This window comes from Cygnus atratus, chromosome 9 (genome assembly GCF_013377495.2).
Source record: "Cygnus atratus isolate AKBS03 ecotype Queensland, Australia chromosome 9, CAtr_DNAZoo_HiC_assembly, whole genome shotgun sequence".
Taxonomy (NCBI): Eukaryota; Metazoa; Chordata; class Aves; order Anseriformes; family Anatidae; genus Cygnus; species Cygnus atratus.
The window spans coordinates 19,004,331-19,024,426 of NC_066370.1; the positions used below are offsets into that span (position 1 = coordinate 19,004,331).

The 20,096-nt window shown below is 40.0% G+C and overlaps 3 protein-coding genes across 3 annotated transcripts; 1 reads left to right on the forward strand and 2 right to left on the reverse strand.

Moving 5' to 3' along the window:
- Positions 1-358: 358 nt before the first annotated feature.
- Positions 359-5,228, reverse strand: NDUFB5 (NADH:ubiquinone oxidoreductase subunit B5). The gene is made up of 6 exons (XM_035557245.2): positions 5,065-5,228; positions 4,406-4,491; positions 3,450-3,516; positions 2,578-2,639; positions 1,451-1,557; positions 359-601 (listed from the first exon to the last, which is right to left on the reverse strand). The coding sequence occupies exons 1-6, from the start codon at positions 5,186-5,188 to the stop codon at positions 481-483; spliced, it is 567 nt and encodes a 188-aa protein (XP_035413138.1). The 5' UTR covers positions 5,189-5,228; the 3' UTR covers positions 359-480.
- A 36-nt stretch (positions 5,229-5,264) lies between these two features.
- MRPL47 (mitochondrial ribosomal protein L47) lies at positions 5,265-11,821 on the forward strand. Its single transcript, XM_035557244.2, has 7 exons — positions 5,265-5,421; positions 6,027-6,172; positions 6,443-6,503; positions 7,016-7,112; positions 7,427-7,557; positions 8,501-8,596; positions 9,017-11,821. The coding sequence occupies exons 1-7, from the start codon at positions 5,273-5,275 to the stop codon at positions 9,132-9,134; spliced, it is 798 nt and encodes a 265-aa protein (XP_035413137.2). The 5' UTR covers positions 5,265-5,272; the 3' UTR covers positions 9,135-11,821.
- ACTL6A (actin like 6A) lies at positions 10,525-19,852 on the reverse strand. The gene is made up of 14 exons (XM_035557242.1): positions 19,724-19,852; positions 19,022-19,098; positions 18,658-18,832; positions 17,953-18,053; positions 16,486-16,583; positions 15,869-15,963; positions 15,498-15,604; positions 15,318-15,407; positions 15,075-15,136; positions 14,654-14,768; positions 14,211-14,291; positions 13,164-13,259; positions 12,324-12,410; positions 10,525-11,820 (listed from the first exon to the last, which is right to left on the reverse strand). Exons 1-14 carry the CDS (start codon positions 19,746-19,748, stop codon positions 11,740-11,742), a joined length of 1,290 nt encoding a protein of 429 aa, XP_035413135.1. The 5' UTR covers positions 19,749-19,852; the 3' UTR covers positions 10,525-11,739.
- Between the last annotated feature and the right edge of the window lie 244 nt (positions 19,853-20,096).

Consider the following 20,096-nt stretch of genomic DNA (forward strand, 5'->3'; position numbering starts at 1 on the left):
GAGAAAGAAAATACTTGTCTAAAGTGATAGGTATAACTCCAATATTCCAAAGATCTAAAGGTATTTTTCTTTCTTCATTTTTCACAAGTTATCTGACACAAGGTGCTGTGAAAGAAATAAGTCTCACAGTTTCTTGTACCTTTATTTTAAAACTACTAGAAATCACATGATAAAGACTAACATTACCAACTTGTTTTGCATACACTAGGTCACAGAGGCCATTCTATATTGATGCCCTGGAGAAAAAGGGTAAATGTTGTCCACTGACAAAAGGCATTTTCTCTGATTAATAACTTTAAAAGCTATGAGATAAACCGTCACACAGTTTCTTTCAAGTTATCAGAATCAACACAAGCACTTTTTTTGTGTGTTTATTTTTTTATTATTATTTCCAACAGTACACAGCAGGATGTATATTCCATAGTTAAGCCACAATTTGTTGGTATGCATTTAAAACTGTGCATACTACCTTCAAACTGTTCAATTGTCAGGTGTGGATTTCACAGAATTGTCAGTAAGATTTTTATCAGGTGTTTCATAATGATACCACGGTCCATCTCCCCTCTGCCTCATCAGTCTGCGTGCCTCCAACTCCGTCATCCTAAAAAAAAAAAAAAATAGCACCATAAAAACATGAAGTCTCTTGGTTTTGATCAGACTGTTTAACATCTGGGCATTACTGACAGCAGCAATGAGTTTAGCATCTACTGTTTATTCATACTATTGAAACATAGGTAATACCAAAATATGAAGAGTTCAACTAAAACATGAACTATTAAATCCTTCTATTTCATTTTTTTAGCAAGTTATCTCACAGGAAAGTCATAAAAGTATTTGCAGGAGTTCTGTTATCAGTCCTTGCTTAGTAAGGACCTTGACAGTTTTTAATACAGCTTTCAGCTAAAAATAAATAGAAGAAAAATAGAACTGAATGTGATGGTCAAAGGTGCTATGCTGCCTTGGTCCCAATAGCAATGGCTTGTGAAACTCAGACTTTCTTCTGTTACCACAGTTTACTCTGAGTAAGTCTAGAATAAACCTAGAACATTGCCATTGCTGCCCACAAAAATTTCAACAGCAGCAAGGAACGCGACCAGTCCTGTAAATTGTGTCATTTAGCTTCTCAAGCCATAAGCATTTGCAGAGGCAAAAAGAGCTGTCCATTTCCTGACTCAGGAAGACGTATCTATAACTTTATAAATACGAACTGTTTTGAAGAGATACTGCTGTTTCACAAGACTGCCCTAGGATTGTTCCAGTTCTGGTAATCTTAAAACTGAGAAGGCAGGGGTTACAACTTCCAGTGGGGCACAGCCAGTACAGCAAGCACGAGGGTGATGTTCAAGCAACCAAGTACACTATGTCAGCATTCAACTCACCATTAAGCAAAATACAATACTCAGCTACAGTATGTACTAACATATAAAAACACCCTAACAATACAACATACCTCAGGTCAGTTTTCTTTGCTTCAATATCGAGCAAAGCCATATGCTTCTCATAGTTCTTTTCAGGGGGGTCAAAGAAGTAACGAGCTATCCATCGACTTATAGGGTGCTGGAAAACACAAAAGCAGAAATTATTCACGTAACTTCCAAGTAGAAATGCCATCATGCTTAAATCATGTAACATGTTCCCAATCCTGAAGACACAATCAACACTATTATTATTGTTAGAATGACAGCACCCATAAAGTTAAAAACATGCTCAACTATTTGTAAGATCAGAAGCCTAAAATGTTAGATTTCATTTGCTGTTTCTGTTATTGAATGCCAAAATAAGCTACAAAAGAATATTCTGTAGCAAAATGAAAAACAACTTAACGGAAGACATTCAATTCATTTTCTTTCTGTTGAAGGAAAGTTCTTTAAACTGCCACTGTCATTACAGAAGTGGATTCCAAACCTCTTACTATAATCGGTAACATTTTAAAGTATTGCTACCGCATAGAAGTCATTTTAATAGGAACAAAAGTTAAATGAGTTGAAAGAGTCATAACAGTATTGCTGGGTTCAGTTGCTTTCTAAGAAAACCAATAAAGTGCTTGCAGTAAGAATGTTGAGTTTTCTGATCATAAAAATCTTCAATTCCAAATTTAAAAGCACAAGAGATGGTGGACTTTGAAACAACACTAGCAAGTAATACAGAAGAAAGTAACCGCTTTAAACTCCAGTTTCTTAAGAGTTGTAGCTCAAAAGCTATAAACAAAGACAAAAACTGGATGCTAAGTATAAAAAGTTCTGTATGTGACACAGTCAGACCATTCATACTATTTAGGAATGTTATAAAACAATTCTTGGCATATACCTTCAGCAGTTTACTTGCATAAAGTTAGAAATCATTTGCATCTACCTACGTCAACAACCAGATTTCCTACAGCAACATGCACATTCCATAAAACTGAAGAAAAGCAAGTTTGCCAAACTTATAACTGGACAATTCAAATTCTATTACTCTGATACCCAGTGGCAGGGATGTGTCTGTTCTCGCTACCAGACTCCACACAGTTTACTCCCAAAACTAGCATCAAGAGGAAAGCTGTCCCTAACGCGTCACCCCTTTACACGTTACACTCACTTTGTAGTACTCCCAGTATTCTGGAACATAACCTTCAGGAATCTCTGCAAGTTCAGCTTCACCTGATAAGGAATGATCATTTCATTATTACTTCATTTCATTATTACTTCATTTATTTCAAGTATTTCATATGCTGCCTTTCACATTAAAACAAGCAAAATCCAGCAACAACAAAAAACAACACTATTTCACATGGAGAGTATCTAATCCCTCACTTTGAACTCTACTGAGAAAAAACGGACTTCTTGTAATTTTCCCCAGACATTTCACATATCTAGCTCATAGATTTTAAGCCATGCACCAGAAGGGTGAAATGGACAGACATAAACAGCTATACAGAAGAAATCATTACGATCAAGTCCATAGAAATGCCCTTTAAAGTATATAAGCTGAAAGCATGTTTTTTTCTAATCTCTCTGTTCAATTAATTTCATATTATTACAGTAGATTAAAACAAGTATAGCCAAGCAGAATTTGGACTTCTTTCAAGATGAAAAGCTACAATTGCAGTGTATGCAGCTTTCTTAAAGAAGTATGTGAAACAAAGTAAGAAAGACTCCTTATTTGGATACAGAATAACTGTTCTCTAAACCTCACTGATGTCTGAGCTACCAAAATATGCAATTTGTCAGTTTTTAAACAGGTGGAAAGTTTTTTAAAAAATCAACAACTACAAAAGGAAAAAAAATTACTGAGAACGTCTTCTATGTACTTACACAAAATTACAGTAATTCTTAGACCTATTTCATGGTCTTCCAAAAAGCAAGCCTCAAATATTTGTGTATTTTTTTTCTATCCAGCATGCTTAGCTTCCATTTGTCCATTTAATGATCATGACTGTGTACTTAGCTTGGTCATGACAGAGCACTCACCAATGAAGACGTTGACATACGTTATGAATAGCGCCACTGGTATCCCTGTCAGAAATATATAGAATCTCTGTAAAAGGGATAAGGAGAAAAAGAATCAGTGCGGAAACTCAGAAGCCTGACAAAATTTAGATGAAGTTATTTTGAAAATTCAGTAACACACAGTAATTCTTAGTTTTACACTCATAGTTCAGACAGAAATGTTGTATGTAAAGTTACATTGCTGATTAAAATGAGTTAATTAACAAACTAGAGCACAGGAACTGCAATGCTGTATCAGTCCATGGGCCAATTTACTTCAGCACTCGATCTCCCAGATAGGTCAGCGTCTGCAGAAGCGTTTCCCTGAATGCTGCCCCAGCATCTCGTGATGACTGGCTTCAGCATTTAACTGTAATGAGGCACTAATACCGATGCAATATAATCCAACGTGAACATAACCATGGCTAGCTTCGGTAGCTGTGGAAGACAGATAGAGGCCGCCCGATCGCACAAAACGAGTAGGATCAGGCTAGCTGTTACCCAGCGTAAGGGGTGCTTGTCACGGGTCAAACTCAGGTCAGGCTTCGTAAGTCTAAATCTCTGGTGTTATTGGTCTAGATAACTGAAGGCAAACCCAGCAGAAGAGTAACCTAATATGTTTTAAAGAGGAGGATGAATTAGAAAGCATTTGCAGATTATGCATATATGAACACAGACACATAATATAAGAACACTAATACAGCGTTAACTACTATCACAGTCCTTGCTCTGATGCCAACCTTGTATCTTTTTACTTCATCAGACTTTTATGACATAAAACAACAATTTTTTAGAAGGACCGAAAATTCTTGCTTATATGAATAGCACTAACACATTTCAGATGCTTCACATAAAAAAGGAAAAATAAGATTTTAGAGACTCTTAGACACATTCAGAATAACAAATCTGCTTGTGTATTATGTTTGTTTTAAACTCACCAGCAAACTCAGAAATCGAGTATCATAAAAGCTTGTTGCCTTGATAATAAACATTCTCTTCCCATGGCTGCTGTATCGGACAGGAGCTGAAAATTGAACCAAGGCATTATGTTTTTTAATCTGCTTGTTGGTTGGACTGGGACAAAGTCACCAATGCAGGCAAAGAACAGAGGAGCGTACAGCAGTGACCGAGCAGCTGCGAGCTGGTTTGCTGGAGGATTATGATGCTCCTAAAGCTTGCCTCAACTAATTTACTGTTTGGATAGAATGAACGTTTCTCTTCCAACTTTATGGACCGATTCATCCCTATGTGTATGTCCCAACAAACACATTACTGAGTCCAATTACTTCTGCACAGGGCCAATTATAGGGTCACAGGTTCATCTCACTTGGAGAAGACCTGTTACCCGTAGCTCGGGACCACAGACCAGGAGAGAAGCCCAGCAGCCCGGTACGACAGGCGCTTCGCCCAGCACCACTTCTGGCCCAGGGGCCGAGCCCCTCGGGCCGGGCCGGGCCGTGCCAAGCGCCCCCCGCAGCCGCTCGCTGGCCCCGCGGCCTCCCGCTCCTCGCTCGGGTCACCTCTGCTCCCCAAGGTCACCTCACCGCCGGGACCCTCCCCTCCATCCCCTCCATCCCCGCAGCCGCCGAGGCCCTACCGACGGTGCCGGGCAGGCGGGCGGCCCCGGCGGCCCAAGGGAGCCGAGCGCTGCCGCTGCCCCCCGCCGCCCGCCGCGCTCCCCAGGCAGCCGCCGCCCGCAGCAGCAGGCTCATGGCCGCCATGGCTGGTGCTGGCAGCGGGGCGGGGCCGGCGGGCGGGCGCGAAGTCAGGCGGGCGCCATTTTGAGGAAGGGCAGAGCGCTCCCTATGCTTCCGGCGCCTTCGTGCGCGACGTCCGCGGCGCCGGGGAAAATGGCGGCCGCCGCCGCCGCGATGGCCGCCCTGGGTCGGCGCTTGACGGGCGCGCTGCGGCTCGCGGGAGCGCGGCCGGGCTGGGCGGCTGCCGGCCTCCCCGGGTAGGCACCGGCGGGACCGGGGGCTGCGGGGCCGCCTGAAGGTGGGGGAGCGGCGGGGAACCTGGGAAGCCGCCCGTGGTCTTTCTCAGTGGGCGCTGGGCAGAGGGTGCGGGGGTCCGCGTTCTGGGACCTCTGCTGAGGTGCGGGGCTGTGGGGCAGCGTGAGGGGAAGGAGACACTAAGTGTAATATTGAGACCTTCCACCGCTGTGGTTTTTGCAGCCCTTATTATGCTTATAGGGTGTGTTTTCTTATTCGTGCTTCTACTAGGTATTTACTTAAACTCAGTGTACTTAAACACACCTTCTGCTTATACTAGGTATTTACTTAAACTCACCATCCTGAATGGTGTTGCTCATTTATTTATTCTTTTTTTAATTTTAAAATCTGTATTTGTTTTTTTTGAGTATAAATAAATGATAATTGAAACAGGGGCAACACAATACCAAGATGACACCTTTGTGAAGAACTGAACCCATGTCTTCTGCCCCTAGACCCTGGTGTTTCTCAGCCTTTAGGGTCTGTGCCTTCATGAAAGAAACATTCCCATCTATCTGGATGTTATTTTTTTGTGTAATATGTTGTTGTTCCTTTAATTGTTATGCAGATTAACATGGAACCAATTCCACAAGAACCTGGCAAAAGTTGAGCCCCCCCATCAGTTGAAGTTTCTGCATACTACTCTGTCTCGGAGTGGTCTGGAGGAGTTTTTTGATGATCCAAAAAACTGGGGAGAAAAAACAGTAAAGTCTGGTGAGTTATACTTAGCATTTCTGGTAGCAGCCTTTGAGCCACTTAAGCTCAGCTGACATTTGCCCTATTCTTTTGAATTGCAGAAAGCTATGTAACTATGACTACAAGTGTAAATAAATATCCATAAGGATAGCTTTGCAAGAAGTATTATATTTTTTATAACAACATACTTGTTCTGTTGATTAGCTGAGCCAGAAAAAGCACACTTTCAGAACAAGAAAACTTTATTAAATTGATATTTATTGACTTTTTTTTTTTTTTTTTTTACAGGGGATGCATGGAATATAAAACAGCTAAGGGGCAAGAGTAGCGAAGACTTGCACAAACTTTGGTAAGTTTTAGTGAAGTAGCTTTTTTTTGTCACAGCAGCTCTGCTTTTTTTTAATAAAATGTGTCTGTATTAGCCAGCAAATTCATTCTGCCAGCCAGCTGTGCATACATAAGCGTGCTTTGGCCTTGAAGCAGCCCAAATCCTGATACTGCTCAGAACATGGAAGCTGTTCTGCAGATGGTTGTATTGTAGGTGTGTCCAGTACGAAGGGTTCAAGTTCAGTACAGAGCTTCAGTTTGAACCCTGCGGGTCTTATTTGAATGGCAGTAAAGGTTTGATTGGAAGCGGCCTGTGCTGGAGCTAATCACAGAACTAGATCAGGCTGCTCAGGTCTGTATCTATTCAGAGTTTGAAAATCTCTGAGATTGGAGATTGCGTTGTCACTCAAGGCAACCCGTGTGTGGGCTAAACTAGTGAACTAGTGAATAATTGGTTTACTGAATAATTCAATTATTCAATTGAAGCTGGTGTATCTAGAAATTAATTTTGAAGTACTGTGCTTTCTGATCTAGGTATGTTCTACTGAAGGAAAAAAACATGCTTTTGACTTTAGAACAAGAATCAAAGAGACAGCAAAGGCCCATGCCAAGTCCAGAACGATTAGAAAAGGTAACTTTTTCATATTAGCTAAAAATCTAAGCAAAATGGCTGAGTGAAAGGTGAAGCATTCTCAAGCTTGTTAAAAAACATTTTTTAGATTATTTCTCTTTTTTTAGTACGAGCACAAACACTGTGCTCAAGTGACATAGGGGGAATGGCCTCTTCACCCGTTAGTCCACAGGTGTGAGAATACTCACAATGGAACTCCTAATACATTTGACCTATCATTTTCTTTTAAATTTTGTCAGAGATCTTCATTTGAGGTCTGAAGTTGTCAGCATTGTGTTTTGTTGGCCCATCCTGAAACTATTTCCTATTTCCAGGTACAAAAATCCATGAAAAATATTGACTTAGTAGTCAAAGAAAGAGAAACTGCTTTGAGACTTTTACAAACTGGCCATGAAAAACCAGTACCTGGCGAGTGGAGAAATGACTTCTTAGGACGCACCTACTGGTATGGAAAAGAGAACTTTTCTTACATGTTTTTAAAGTTTTCTTAGGGTATTTCTCTTGATCAGAAAAAACTTCTGTTCTAATCATTAAAGGACGCACATACTCTATAGAAAGAAGCAAGTTTTCTAGTCAGCATTCAAGGGCTTCTTGAGTTATTAATTTTTAATGTGGTTGTAATTGCTGCTAAATAATTGTGCGGTTAAACTCAACTATTAACTGTAACAAAATTAGTTCTATGCAACTGACAGGAATTCTGCAGTGGGAGAATGTCTGCTGCTGTGGTGATTCTGTAACACATGAAGGAACTAGAGAGTACGGTTCAAGTTGAACTGTCTGGACTTCCCTAGTTATAATACAAAATCCATCTATTGAGGGACCACATGCAGAAACTCTGCAGTACACCTAACAGTAGGGCTGATGCAATCTGAATGCATGGGAGACTGTAGATAGGTCTACACAGGCCATCCGTGCAGTCCATACGCAAGAGAAATCCCAAAGAGAAATAATAGTCTTATATTTAGAGGGCAAGACTTAGGTTGCTCAGGCAGATTTGCACTTGACATGGCACTCAAACACAGGCATTCAGAAGAAAACTGTAGTAGAAACAAAGCTCTCTTCACACAGTCTGTTTACATCAACTTTTGAGAATTCTCTTATGAAGGAATAACACTTTAAACTATAAATGGAAAGAATCACTATCCATTTTGGGCCTGCTCTTCAGATGTTTACAATTTTTAAAGTAAGACTACTTTCTACAGAAAGATGCTGAGCTATGTTTGAAATGTAGAGTTACAAACGAAGCCAGCAGAGCTGAAAGTAAATACACAAATACGAGTTCTGTGATCTACTGATCAGACCATGCTATCACCCAAGAAGTCTGGTAGAGATCAAGAATGGAGATAAAAAGTGTATGTCCTAAAATCACTTTTATCAATCTTTAACAGGTACACATACAAGGAATGGCCAATACCATGGTACCTGAACAAAAAATACAAAAAAAGGAAATTCTTCTACTTACCTCACGTGAATCACTTCATCAGGTAAAATGAAGTTTTTGACATAGAAGAATATTTTCATATGTTCCTCAGTTTTCCTTCTTCCACTGTGCAAGGAAGAGTGTTTTGTTCTTTTATTTAAACCGTGAGTAGACTGAAAACAAGGCTTTTGTAAATTACATTTTACTGTTTCTTTTTGCTGTTCTCATCTTAGGTATTAGGAGATTTAGCTATCTATCAGGTTGTCTTTTACATGTGATTTAAACAATTCCTCCCAGAGACTAATTCTTATAGCATTCAAAAGCAGAAGACAATAATGAGTCTGCTTTGCAGGCATTTTTACCTTTCAAAAGCAAATTAATACTGAAATCATTACAGAGCAGGAGCATCTACTTGATTAGGGTGGTGGGCTCATCAAGGATGTTACACACTGCCTGGAAACTAACTATGCTTTCTTTATTTCAGGCTCAGACTTGAAAAATATTTACGTGTAAGGGCAAGACGACAAAGCCTAGAGAAGAAGAGGCAGAAGGTCTTACATATGAAGTTTCCTCATCTTGCTGTAAAATCTCAAAGCCAATAATGTTTTCGAAGAGTGCTGCAAGCACTTGGTTGAGTGTCTTTGTGACTGGAACATGGGAGCAAGTTCTGAAACCAGTGGACAACTTGACTGGGTGTTCCTGATGGTTTTCCATCTCTATTTTATCCCACATTTGGACCTAAATTAAATTTGTGATCTGAAATTAAAGAGCAGCTTTAGTATGTAACTCCAATTAATCCTACCAGTTTTATTCTAGAAACATCTGAGAAGTGACACTAACCAGCTCTTATAAAAGTGAAGCATATGTTATGAACAGTGATGAGCAGCCAGGTGAAGGCATAAAGCATAGGGGTGTTTACCTGCTTTAGTTTAACAGATGTGTATTGAAACCTGAGAACCTCTAAAGCTCACATACCATGTTTTGTTCCCTGATCATCTGAGATAGTTGTATGGCATCTAAGTTATGCGTGCATTCTACATAAATGCAGGGGGAATTGGGCTGTTAGTGAGTTCTGTTCGTGCTGCTACTGAGTACGTTCGGTAGTCTGGCTGCAAGAAAGTTTCCCTACTTTGAGTCTGGCTTGTTAGAAAGCATTAAATATTTAACACATCAATTTTTAACAATGCAGTACCTGTATTTCTAGAGAAATATGACAAATTCAAATACTTGTGCAGTGTTTTCTGAGTGTACGAAGTGTTTGGAGAAATACTGGTAATAGTCTTCTGTGGAATTAAAGAGGAAGGCATGGAACCTTTTACTCATCATTACTGCTCTCACTTGGTGGTAAACACCAACTTCATGAAAGCTTTTAACCTTCAAAGGAGGTTAGGTAGAAATTTAGAATGAAGTCCATTTTACACACATAGTCTCTCAGGAAGCAGACGTGCTATGCTACATAATCTGGTAAGACACCAGAAACTCCAAGGGAACCAAAACTGCATTAGATACATTCATCTCCATCATCTTGACCTGCTCTGCATCACATGAAATACCTTCCTCATAGACAGACACTCTTTACAATGGTGACAAAAGTCCAGAACTTGTTTTGCTCTTTGTATGGTACCAAACCACTCGGAGCTATTACCACTGTACTGTAATTACTATAATTCTTTTGTTTTATGAAGATAAGAGTTGATAGTCAAGGAAACCTAAGTGCCTGATGTAGAAGGAGAACTTTGAAAAAACCTACTTTATCTCTTCACCTCTAGCTACAAGCTGTCCGCTCACTCTTAGTACTTCACTGATGCCACAGCAACTTCATGCTTGAATGCAAGCTTGTCTTTCTTCCAGTGTAACAACAACAGGTGATTGTATCGTGTTGTAGCTGACTTACATTTGCTTCCTTTTGAGAGAGAAGAATGGTTTGTCAACAACTTTGAAAACAACTTTGTCTCAAGAGCCACCTGATTATTATGGTATGACAAAAACAGGTTGTTTTGATAAATTACTTTATTGCTTGGAGGTAACATGAAACTGTTTTCAACTAGAGGCCCCAGCATTATTTACCCACAAGGTCTTTTAGGGTAGTGAAAACATAGCAGTATTTATATGTTTTTAAATCAGTTAAATGCTATTTGGTTTTCCACAGCTTTTAGAATAAGGAGCAAAACTTCACTGCGTCACAATACAGAACATCATAAAGCTGTAAATTTGAGTTGCTTCGCAGCAGCGCAGAGCTGCATTTTGATAGCCAGTTCCTGCTGAAAAAGTCATCCCACTTCCTCTGCCCGAGTGCACGCTCCCCATGCAAAATGCAGGCACTTACTGACCTCACTATGAGTCAGCCAGAACTAAACCAGCAATAAACAAACAGCGACTGCCCCTCTGAGTTACAGCTCACTGAAAAATGTCAAGCCACATCCTGAGGTCTTCTCTGACTATTCCCCTAGTCTTGGAAAGACAATTCTTTGCTTTACTTTCCCTGTCTCTAAAAAGTTTTGCTTCTCACCTGCAAAGGCATTCAGCATATTATATACATTCTTTAGAAATCTAGTGGAAAGAAATGATTGTTTACTGAAACAAAATTGCTCCATAATAGAAAATTAGCAACCAGTGCATAATGTAACATTCACTAAATGGAATGTAACACTCCATTAGACAGTAAAAGTTTACCCTGAACTGACTGCCCTATAGTAGATTAGTAAATACAAACTTTCCATTTTTAAAACAGAAGAGTAACTGTTTCTCTGCAAGTACTCAAAGTTGCTCAAATAAAAAAAGAGCAAGTTTTATTAGGAGAGAAGTAAGCAATTTAAGGCCAAAGTACTAGCAAAGGAAGACTAATATATGAAAGTAGACTAGACATTTTTAATAAATTTGTGCAGGCATTTGCAAGGCTATGCCTCTATCTATTAGCTAACCTGTAAAGCTATTCCCAGGAAAAGATACTAGAGAAAATAGACATTTATACAAAATTATAAAATGCTCATTATATGAATTATTGCTTTACAAAGGACAAACATCCTTTTTCTATGATAGAAATTTTGAGAGACCTAACTGGTACTAAGGTTTGTTAAAAATGGAACTTGAATAATGCAAAAAATCCAATACAAATTTTCTACAAAAGAGTCCATCCCATTCCTGAGTATGCTAAAGCTATAAATCAGAAGAAGCACTGAGGAGGCAGCAGTTTTCACAGTAAGAGGTTTAAGGGCATTTTCTTTCTACACACTGTTTCCCTCCTTCTTCATATTCTTGTTTAGAAATCCACATCTGTTGAAAAGTACCCTACAAAAACAAAACAACAAAAAAAAAAGAAATTAATGTTAAGTGAAATATTAAATTCTCATAGAGGGAAGAACAAGCAAGTCAAATGATGTAAGAAGACTGACTCCACATGCTTCATAATCTTTTTCCTTTGACTTTCATAGCACTAGTGATTAAAGATAGGAAGTTGCAGTACCAGAAGCTGATTTGAGCTGCCCTTTCTGATACTGCTAAATGAATCCCCACAAACCTTTCCAATACTCAGTAACTTGGACAATGAAGTTCATGCACGTGATGAAGGAATAGGTTTGCAACTTTCATGATATACTATATACGTGTCATTTTTACGTACCATATATCAAGCCTGCACCTTGCCGTTAGAAATGGGAGGCAAATTAAGTTTGGATTGATCAGAAGCACTCATAATTATTGCTCCAGTAGCACAAACTCGTCAATGCACATGTATATGGAATTAAGTTTTTGGGTAACAGTGCTGCATAACATAGTAACAGAGGTTTACTAACCAAAGAAGCCAAAATTGAACCACCAATCCACGAGCTGAATCGCCGCTCCACTGTGGTGTTGTTTGCTATCAATTTCAGGCGCATGCTCTGAATAGAAAAGGAGGTAAAATGAAAGAACAAATCAGGTCCAAATTGTAGGCTGGTGCCCTTTGGTCACATGAGGAGGACAGCACAAAGAACTTGGTGTATATACCAATATGCAGGTAGAAAATACCAATTTTATTCATCTTGCAGTAGAGCTCATCCACCCTGTATTTAGAATCCCAGAATAGCCACATTGCAACAGAACAGAAGTATATCTGCGTTTTATCATGTCTCCCAACAGGGAGCAGCAGCAAATGCTTGAGGCTAAAAACGTAGCAGGTAAAGAGCAACACTACTCACAGGACTACTTAAAAATGTATACTGGGTCTAAAATGTCTAACGTCATCGACCCTAAATTCATTAATCAGTTTTGGACTGACAAGTGACAAGACTTCAGACAGAATGACTGAATGTGCTTAAAGCTAGCCAGCAACACTTCAGGAGAGAGGCCATCGAGGGAAAGGAGGAGCACCTATTGCTTAGGGACAGTTACAGAACTTGGAATCACAATCTGAAAGTATAAACAGAAGAGCATACTATCATAAAAGCAGCTATTTGCTGAAACTCATATTTCAAGTTTCCAAGACTTGTTTTTGTTTGTTTGTTTGTTGTCTTTAGAGAGGCAGGAGATCTTTTACCCTGCAGAAATCCCTTCAGCTGCTGGATTCCTAACAAAGTCAAAGGTACAATACATACTTGTGTATTTATGCAGCAGAAAAGCAGTGATAAATACAGTGATTTAAAGAGGTGTTTTACCGGTGGAGTTTTCTGAGACAGCTCTCTGTTCAATCTATCTGTGAAACTCTGTATTAGGGTGTTTCCTCCTGCTACAATCACGCTGCCATAGAGGCCCTAAAAAGACAATAAGCAACATATGTTAATCCTGACATCATTCTGAAAACAACTTTCACAGAACGTATTATCAACAGCAATAACCCATCGCTTGCTATAAACAATACTATATCTCCCAATCCAATTAATTGTAATCGTGTGAAAAATATTTCAAGAGATCTTAATGATGAACTATACAAGGAAGACAGAAGCTGTGTGATTAAAGATTCTAAATGATTTCACAGAATATTTTCTGCTGTACAGAGCCCTACACCTACAGGTGCCTTCTCTATCCAAGCTGATTGTTTCATTTCAGCCAGATGTTCCAATCACAAAGAAAACGTTCACAGCACTGAAACAGTTTTCCATCTTATTAATGCTGCAGTTGGGTGAACACAAGTCATGGCTTAGCCTACACAGCCAGCCTGACTCTCCATCTAAGAGGAAAAATTTTTAAACCCCCAAGCAATCCACATCAAATTGGAATCTTTTCAAATTGACACCCAAAAATGGGAGAACACTGTTCTAAGTTTTCCTCTAAAACCTCTTCCCTTTCTTCTACTTGCCCCCAAACATCCCATGATTGGTTATGTTAAAAAGTACATTTCAAGAAGCCCAGAAGTCTGAAGATAACACCCAAAGTTATGAGCACAAAATGCTCATCTCATCTGAAGCTAATCCACATTATGCACTACCAGCCACAAAACCTAGACGTTAGCTACTTACTCAGTGTTTCTACCTATATATAGAAGTCAAAAACCCCAATTTAGCATTTTGTAAAACAAAACAGGAATCCTACATGTTCTTACATACAACTACGTAATACTTAGAGGGTTATTCAAATGTGTTTATCATTATCCTAGGAAGTCTGTATTTCTTCATCAACCACTTTCTGTGCCCCCCCCTTCCCCCCCAGAACTCTATCAGCACAAGAAGCATCTATGCCTTAACCAGTACGTGTCTCACACTTACCGGCCTGATGTCGATATCACACATTCCAACACTTGTTGTGACAACATGGCTCACACCCAGCATCGTGTTACCAGATAGACCCTAGAATTAAAATTAGTACTTCACACATCATCACTTCAAAAGAGCAAGGCATATCAAAGGCCTGAATGAGTTGAATGAACAAACGTTATTAAAGAGGGAGCAAAACATTTTTAGGGAAAGAAAGAAGAAATATTTCTGTTTTTCCATTCAGCTAGCTCATCACTGTCCATTTTGAACTACATTTCCTCCTTTACTATCCTGACCCTAATAAAACAACACAGGCAAATTTTACTGCCCCAGGAACCACATGATAAAAATATGCACATACAAATCAGGAAATTAGAAACATCATACAAAAGGAAGCCATGTGATAAACTAGTGATTTAAAGCCTTCCAATTATTACACATCATAGTTGTTTTACCTTTACATTAGAAGGGTCAAATAATCCCTCAGGGATTTTTAGACGCTCGGCACCAAAGTCACAGTTATAGCCATTAGGGAACTCATAATGAACCGTTGGCATCTGTGCTGCTACCCTGGAGCAGTCAGGAAACGACACATTAAAGTACAATGCAAAGTACAATGTCACCTAAGTAGCATTATAAACTAAGGTTTCAGTGAGAGTATTCTGATTGGTATGAATTACACTTTTGATACTATTATGATGTCGTGCATCTTGGAATATTAAATGAACTATCACCTGCATGTATATTATTTTTCTATTTTCAGAAATAAGCAGATTTATCTAATTGCGTTCTGTAATAAAACAAGCTAACAGCAATGAACAGGCGAAGTTCTTTGAACAACTGATAATTTCACAAGGACGAAAAATGGTGACGTACTGTTCATCATAGGTTGAATCTGATACTTGGAGGACAGAAGCTTGGAAGTCCTGAATGACACACTATGGAGATAAGAATTATATGGTTACAAGAATATCAGTCTATATTTCAATAGAATTTATAGAATCAATACTGTCCTTTTTAACATACTCCATTTCTTTAAGAGGAAAATCTGATGCACTTGTTTACAAGACTTCTTTACGGGATGCCTAGGGTAGTTTGAGAGTTGGAGAAGTGACTTACATTACACATGTAGTTGTGCCAAGATCTAGTGACCTGGGGTAACTTCTCTTTTCTCTTCCAATTTGCTGGTGACCCCTCACGAACTGCCTCCTGAGATTGTAGGGAATATGATCATCAGTTCATCATCTGATCATCATCTGAGCCCAGACGAACACTTACTAAAAGAAGTTACTTTCCTACCTTTGAAGCAATCATATAGGGAGGAATTATCTCAATATTCATTTCCTGGAACAGTTCTCGGCACTGCATAGTAATAAAGTCTCCTGCAAGTGGTGATTTTACAATTCCTAAAAGACAAAAAAAAAGAACAAAAACCTGAAGACATCCCACCAACCTGGAATGCACTGAAATCAGGATGAACTCTTCCAGCAAACTCTTACTTGTCAGAAGGTACTGTTGGGTGGTGTTTATTGTTATGGCTTGTTTTTTTTCTTCATATTTAAGGGGACAGATACACATTTTAAAATAATAATAAAACTGTAAAAGCAGAAAACAATCCAACTGGACTTTGATACTGCTATGATACTGCTATTATCCATGAAAGTTTTTACCTTGTTGAAGTACATATCCATCATGCACTGGAATAGCAGTGGTGTGTGTTGCCCCACTATCCAAGATGAGACCTGTAGATCTCCCATTAGCAAAACTAGCCACAACGATTAAAGAAAATATTGTAATTTTCACCTGTGAACTAACTTTGGATGCACGAAGGTGACAACTCAAGTCACTACTATGCAGTAAGCTCAAAGTACATCCAATTCATTTAGATTTGAAAGGTAAAAACCTGTTATTAGTTTAAAATAATTACAAATATTCATCTTAAGGCTATGGGAACTTCAAACTCTATATTACTGTACCTAGTAGTCTGGACAACACCATTTCAGTTCCGTAATATTTTTACCAATGGTATACAATGAGAACCAAAAAAAAAAAAAAAAGACAAAAAAAATCACTGCATCCAAGGACAACAGTCAGAGACTGGGAGGACTTCAAAACCAAGTTCTAAAGTTAAGAAATGGAAGTTGTTTACTTCCTCCCAAGATGTTTACGGAAAAATTAATTTGAAGAAGAAAATTTAGACATGCTGTTAAACTAGGAGTTGCCTAGAATAGCTTTACTGTAACTTTCCAGGGGGAAAAAAAAGGCAGTGCAAATGTCCAAAGGATACGCTGTTAAAACAGCGGTTTTACACAAGAAAAATGCAGGGATGTTGTAGTGTTCGAACATCAATTCAGTCAGCTTTTCACGCTTTGCTCTGGTATTCCACTAGAAGAAAAAAACAGAAACATGTAAACAAAAAGAAGATATGCTCATTGTGCAGATCATTAGAGCACACTAAAAGAATGCTGGCAAGATGAGGAAATAATTAGTAGTTACAAAACATTAAAGCTTATCTATCACTTAGGATTAAAAAAGTATCAACGTAAAAATACAGTAAAAAAATCTGAAAAATCAAGGGCAAAAGCGATACACTATTTCACTATTATAATAAAGAGTTCTTTGCACTTGTATGGGTCTTCCAGTATCAGTTCTTCAAAGAGCTTTCCAAAATAACTGACATGTCCATTTTACAGGGGAAAACAATAAATAAAATAACTTGCCTAGTTGAAAGAAAAATAAATCTAGGTTTTCCCATTTTTGAAATATCTTCCTACAGTTCTACTTTACCTGTGATTAAGTCAGGATATCTCAAATAATCTACACATTACTGAAAAAGTGCATTTTTTCCAAGTCGATAACTAAGATTAGTACTGTAAGGAAAATACAACGGAAGCCTCTATACAGACATCACTGAGCCGTCAAACAGGAAATAGCCACTGCAAACTCATCCATACTCCACCATGTACAATTGCCTTCTCAGAGGGTTCATGAAGGCAGTTCTGTTTCCCTGTTAACTTAGTGATTCTTAAAGCTATTACAAAGAAAGCAAGAAATCCAAGAATTCACCTCACAAACATCAGCCAGCTACAATTCAACACGAGGAAAAAATGAAAGAAATCCTATTCATAAAGACTTCATTAAAGGTATGCAAAACTTCTGTATGGCAGGTCTACCTTACATCTTCAGATTTTAACATCTGCCCTTTGAATACTGAACATTACTAACTGAAAGAAACTGTGTCAATATTTTATTCCAGAAATTTGCATTCATCCACCTCTCTTACCCTACACAACCATTTGCAGAAAGGAATACAAAAAAAAACAAAACTTCTTCACTCTACATATTATTCTGTCACATAATAAATATTAGATAGAAGACTGAATGCACTGACAAGTTTTTATTAAGTGTCAAGTACAACTTAAGACATCCACACATCTTTTTGCTTTTACTTTAGGCAGCAAAGTAAGATTTTTAATTTTTTTAATTTATTTTCAATAATTGAAAAACAGTAGTGCATTGAAAGTACTTTCTAACTCATGCCAAGTATTTCAAATTGTTGTCTTCTTAAGGTATTTTTAGTAATGCAATTATTTTCCAGAACCAGCAAAGTATTTTGAAATTTGTTACTTCTGTAATTAAATTTTAACATTTCTAAGCTACCAGCCAGTATCAGATTTCTCCAAGACCAATGTTCATCGATTCACCAAGAAGATACAGTTAAAACTTCTCAAAACGCAAAGCTGCTTTTACTCACTGGTGCTTCAGACATAAGGACAGGATGCAGACTTGCTTCAGATTTAATATGCATCTTGTAAGTGTGATCCAAAATTGCCTGGAAACTATCCCAGTCTTCAACTGTAATGACATTGAAGCAAGCAGACTAGTTACTTCTAAGTTCTGATCCTCTTCATAAACACACAAAGGTTTCCTGATGTCTTTTTTTTTTTTTTTTTGCATAAAGCTCTTCAGTCAAAAGCTGTCCTCAGCAGACCTACACCTCCTGTAGCACTTTCTGCTTTGCAGAATTGTATCATAACTCTGAATTGCAATCATAACGCTTAGAGAGGAAGAGAAATCCACCAACATAATAAACCACCTACACTTTATTTTGTAAATCAAGTATCTGTTCTTATAGCCTATAGCCTCTGTTCATACACATTACAGCAATAAGCTTAAAAACCATTTCCAAAAATTGCCATTTATCAAAGAAGATGTCTAAATTAAAGCCATCAAACAAGGAAGAACTCTACAAGTTTTCTCTTAAGAGAGGAAAACGCCCAATATCATATTAAGATTTCTTTAGTGAAAGCAGATCTTTTTCTTTATATTCCTGTTCTCTAACCCCCAGGTGGAAAAAAAAAAGTTAACTTGTACAGCATCTGTGTACGTGAAAGCTATGACTTTCTGCAGCCTAGCAATGCAATTTTAAAAACAGGTAGAAAAAGACAGAGCACCATACTCATTCCATTTTTTAAAGGTGAAATGGCCTCCATATTTTCCCTTGGAACTCTCAGGGCATTGGTGTCTATGTAGTAAGTCGGGCCCCCTTGTTTGCCCTTGTCACCATCTATCTCCATCAGAGTGCTGCCATTGTCCCTTTCCAGCACCACACCAATCGCTGTTGGAAAATCAACCTGCAACGCAAAAGGTAAGCCATATATGTAAGTGTGTCATGTTTTGCTTGGATTTTTTGCTAACAGAATTCAGAGCTTAACTTACTGAATACAGTAAGAATAATATATATTATGTATTCTGAAAACTCATAACTAATAATCAAGTTCTAAGCCCACGTTACATCTCGGCTGAGGCATGCAGCTCCTCACCTTTGGACAGTCTTCGCCTGCATAGCCTGCTCTCACTGTGTACGAGCCGATGTCAAAAACAAGAGCGCCGACTTCATCTGAAAAGATTGTTAACGAAGAGGCAGTGAATGGTTATTGCACTCCACTACAGTCCTGCCCTGAGCTTTCTCTGCTCTGTTTTGCTTGCAAGAAAAGAAAAGCATCTTTTCCAAGGCGCAGAGGAAGTTCTGTATTGGAGATACCGGACAGCCGCCTGAAGGATGCTGAGCGGCTTTAACTGGGACGGATGTGGATAGGCTGGAGCCGGGACACTGCTACTCCTTAACTATATATAAGCAGAAGGGTGGTTTTAACAGAAGGAGCACAGCGTCACCCAAACAGACCACCACACACAGCCTTTGCCTTCTCTTGACGGCGAGGCTGACAGCCCGCACCCCGGGGGCCGGCCAGGACCACCGAGGACCGGGCAGGGCCCGCAACCACCCCCAGCGCCCCTCAGGGCTCCCTTGGGCCCCCAGCCCCCAGCGGGGCGCCCCACACACCCCAAAAACCCCCACACCCCCACGGGGCCACCCGGCGGCCGCCTCCTCTGTCTCAAGAAGCAGCGGGGGGGGGGGGGGGGGGGGGGTCGAGAGGGCTCGGGCCGGGCCGCGACCCCTGAGGGAGCTGCGGGGGCGGCCTGAGAGGGGGGCGCCGGGCCGAGGGGTGGGGGGAGGGACTCACCGCCCCCGTACACGCCGCCGCTCATGGCTGCCGCTGGGCCCGCGCCGCGCCGCGCCGCGCCTCGCCTCACCGCGCCGCCCGGCAACAAAAGCGCCCCGGGCCCGCGCCCCGCCCGCCAATGGCAGCGCCGCTCCCGCCCGCCCTGCCCAACGGCCCCGCTCGGCGGCCAATCGGAGGAGGGGAACGGAGGGGTTTAGGTGGGGAGTAGCCAATCCTGAGGAGGGATGGGGAGGGAAGGGGAAGGGCGGTGCGTGAGGGGAGGGGCGAGGCGTGAGGGGAGAGAGGGGCGGAGGGCGCTGAGGGGGCGTTGCTGCGTGAGGGGGGCTGAGGGGGGCTGAGGGCGGGTTGGGGGGCTTGGCCGGGCCGGGATGGT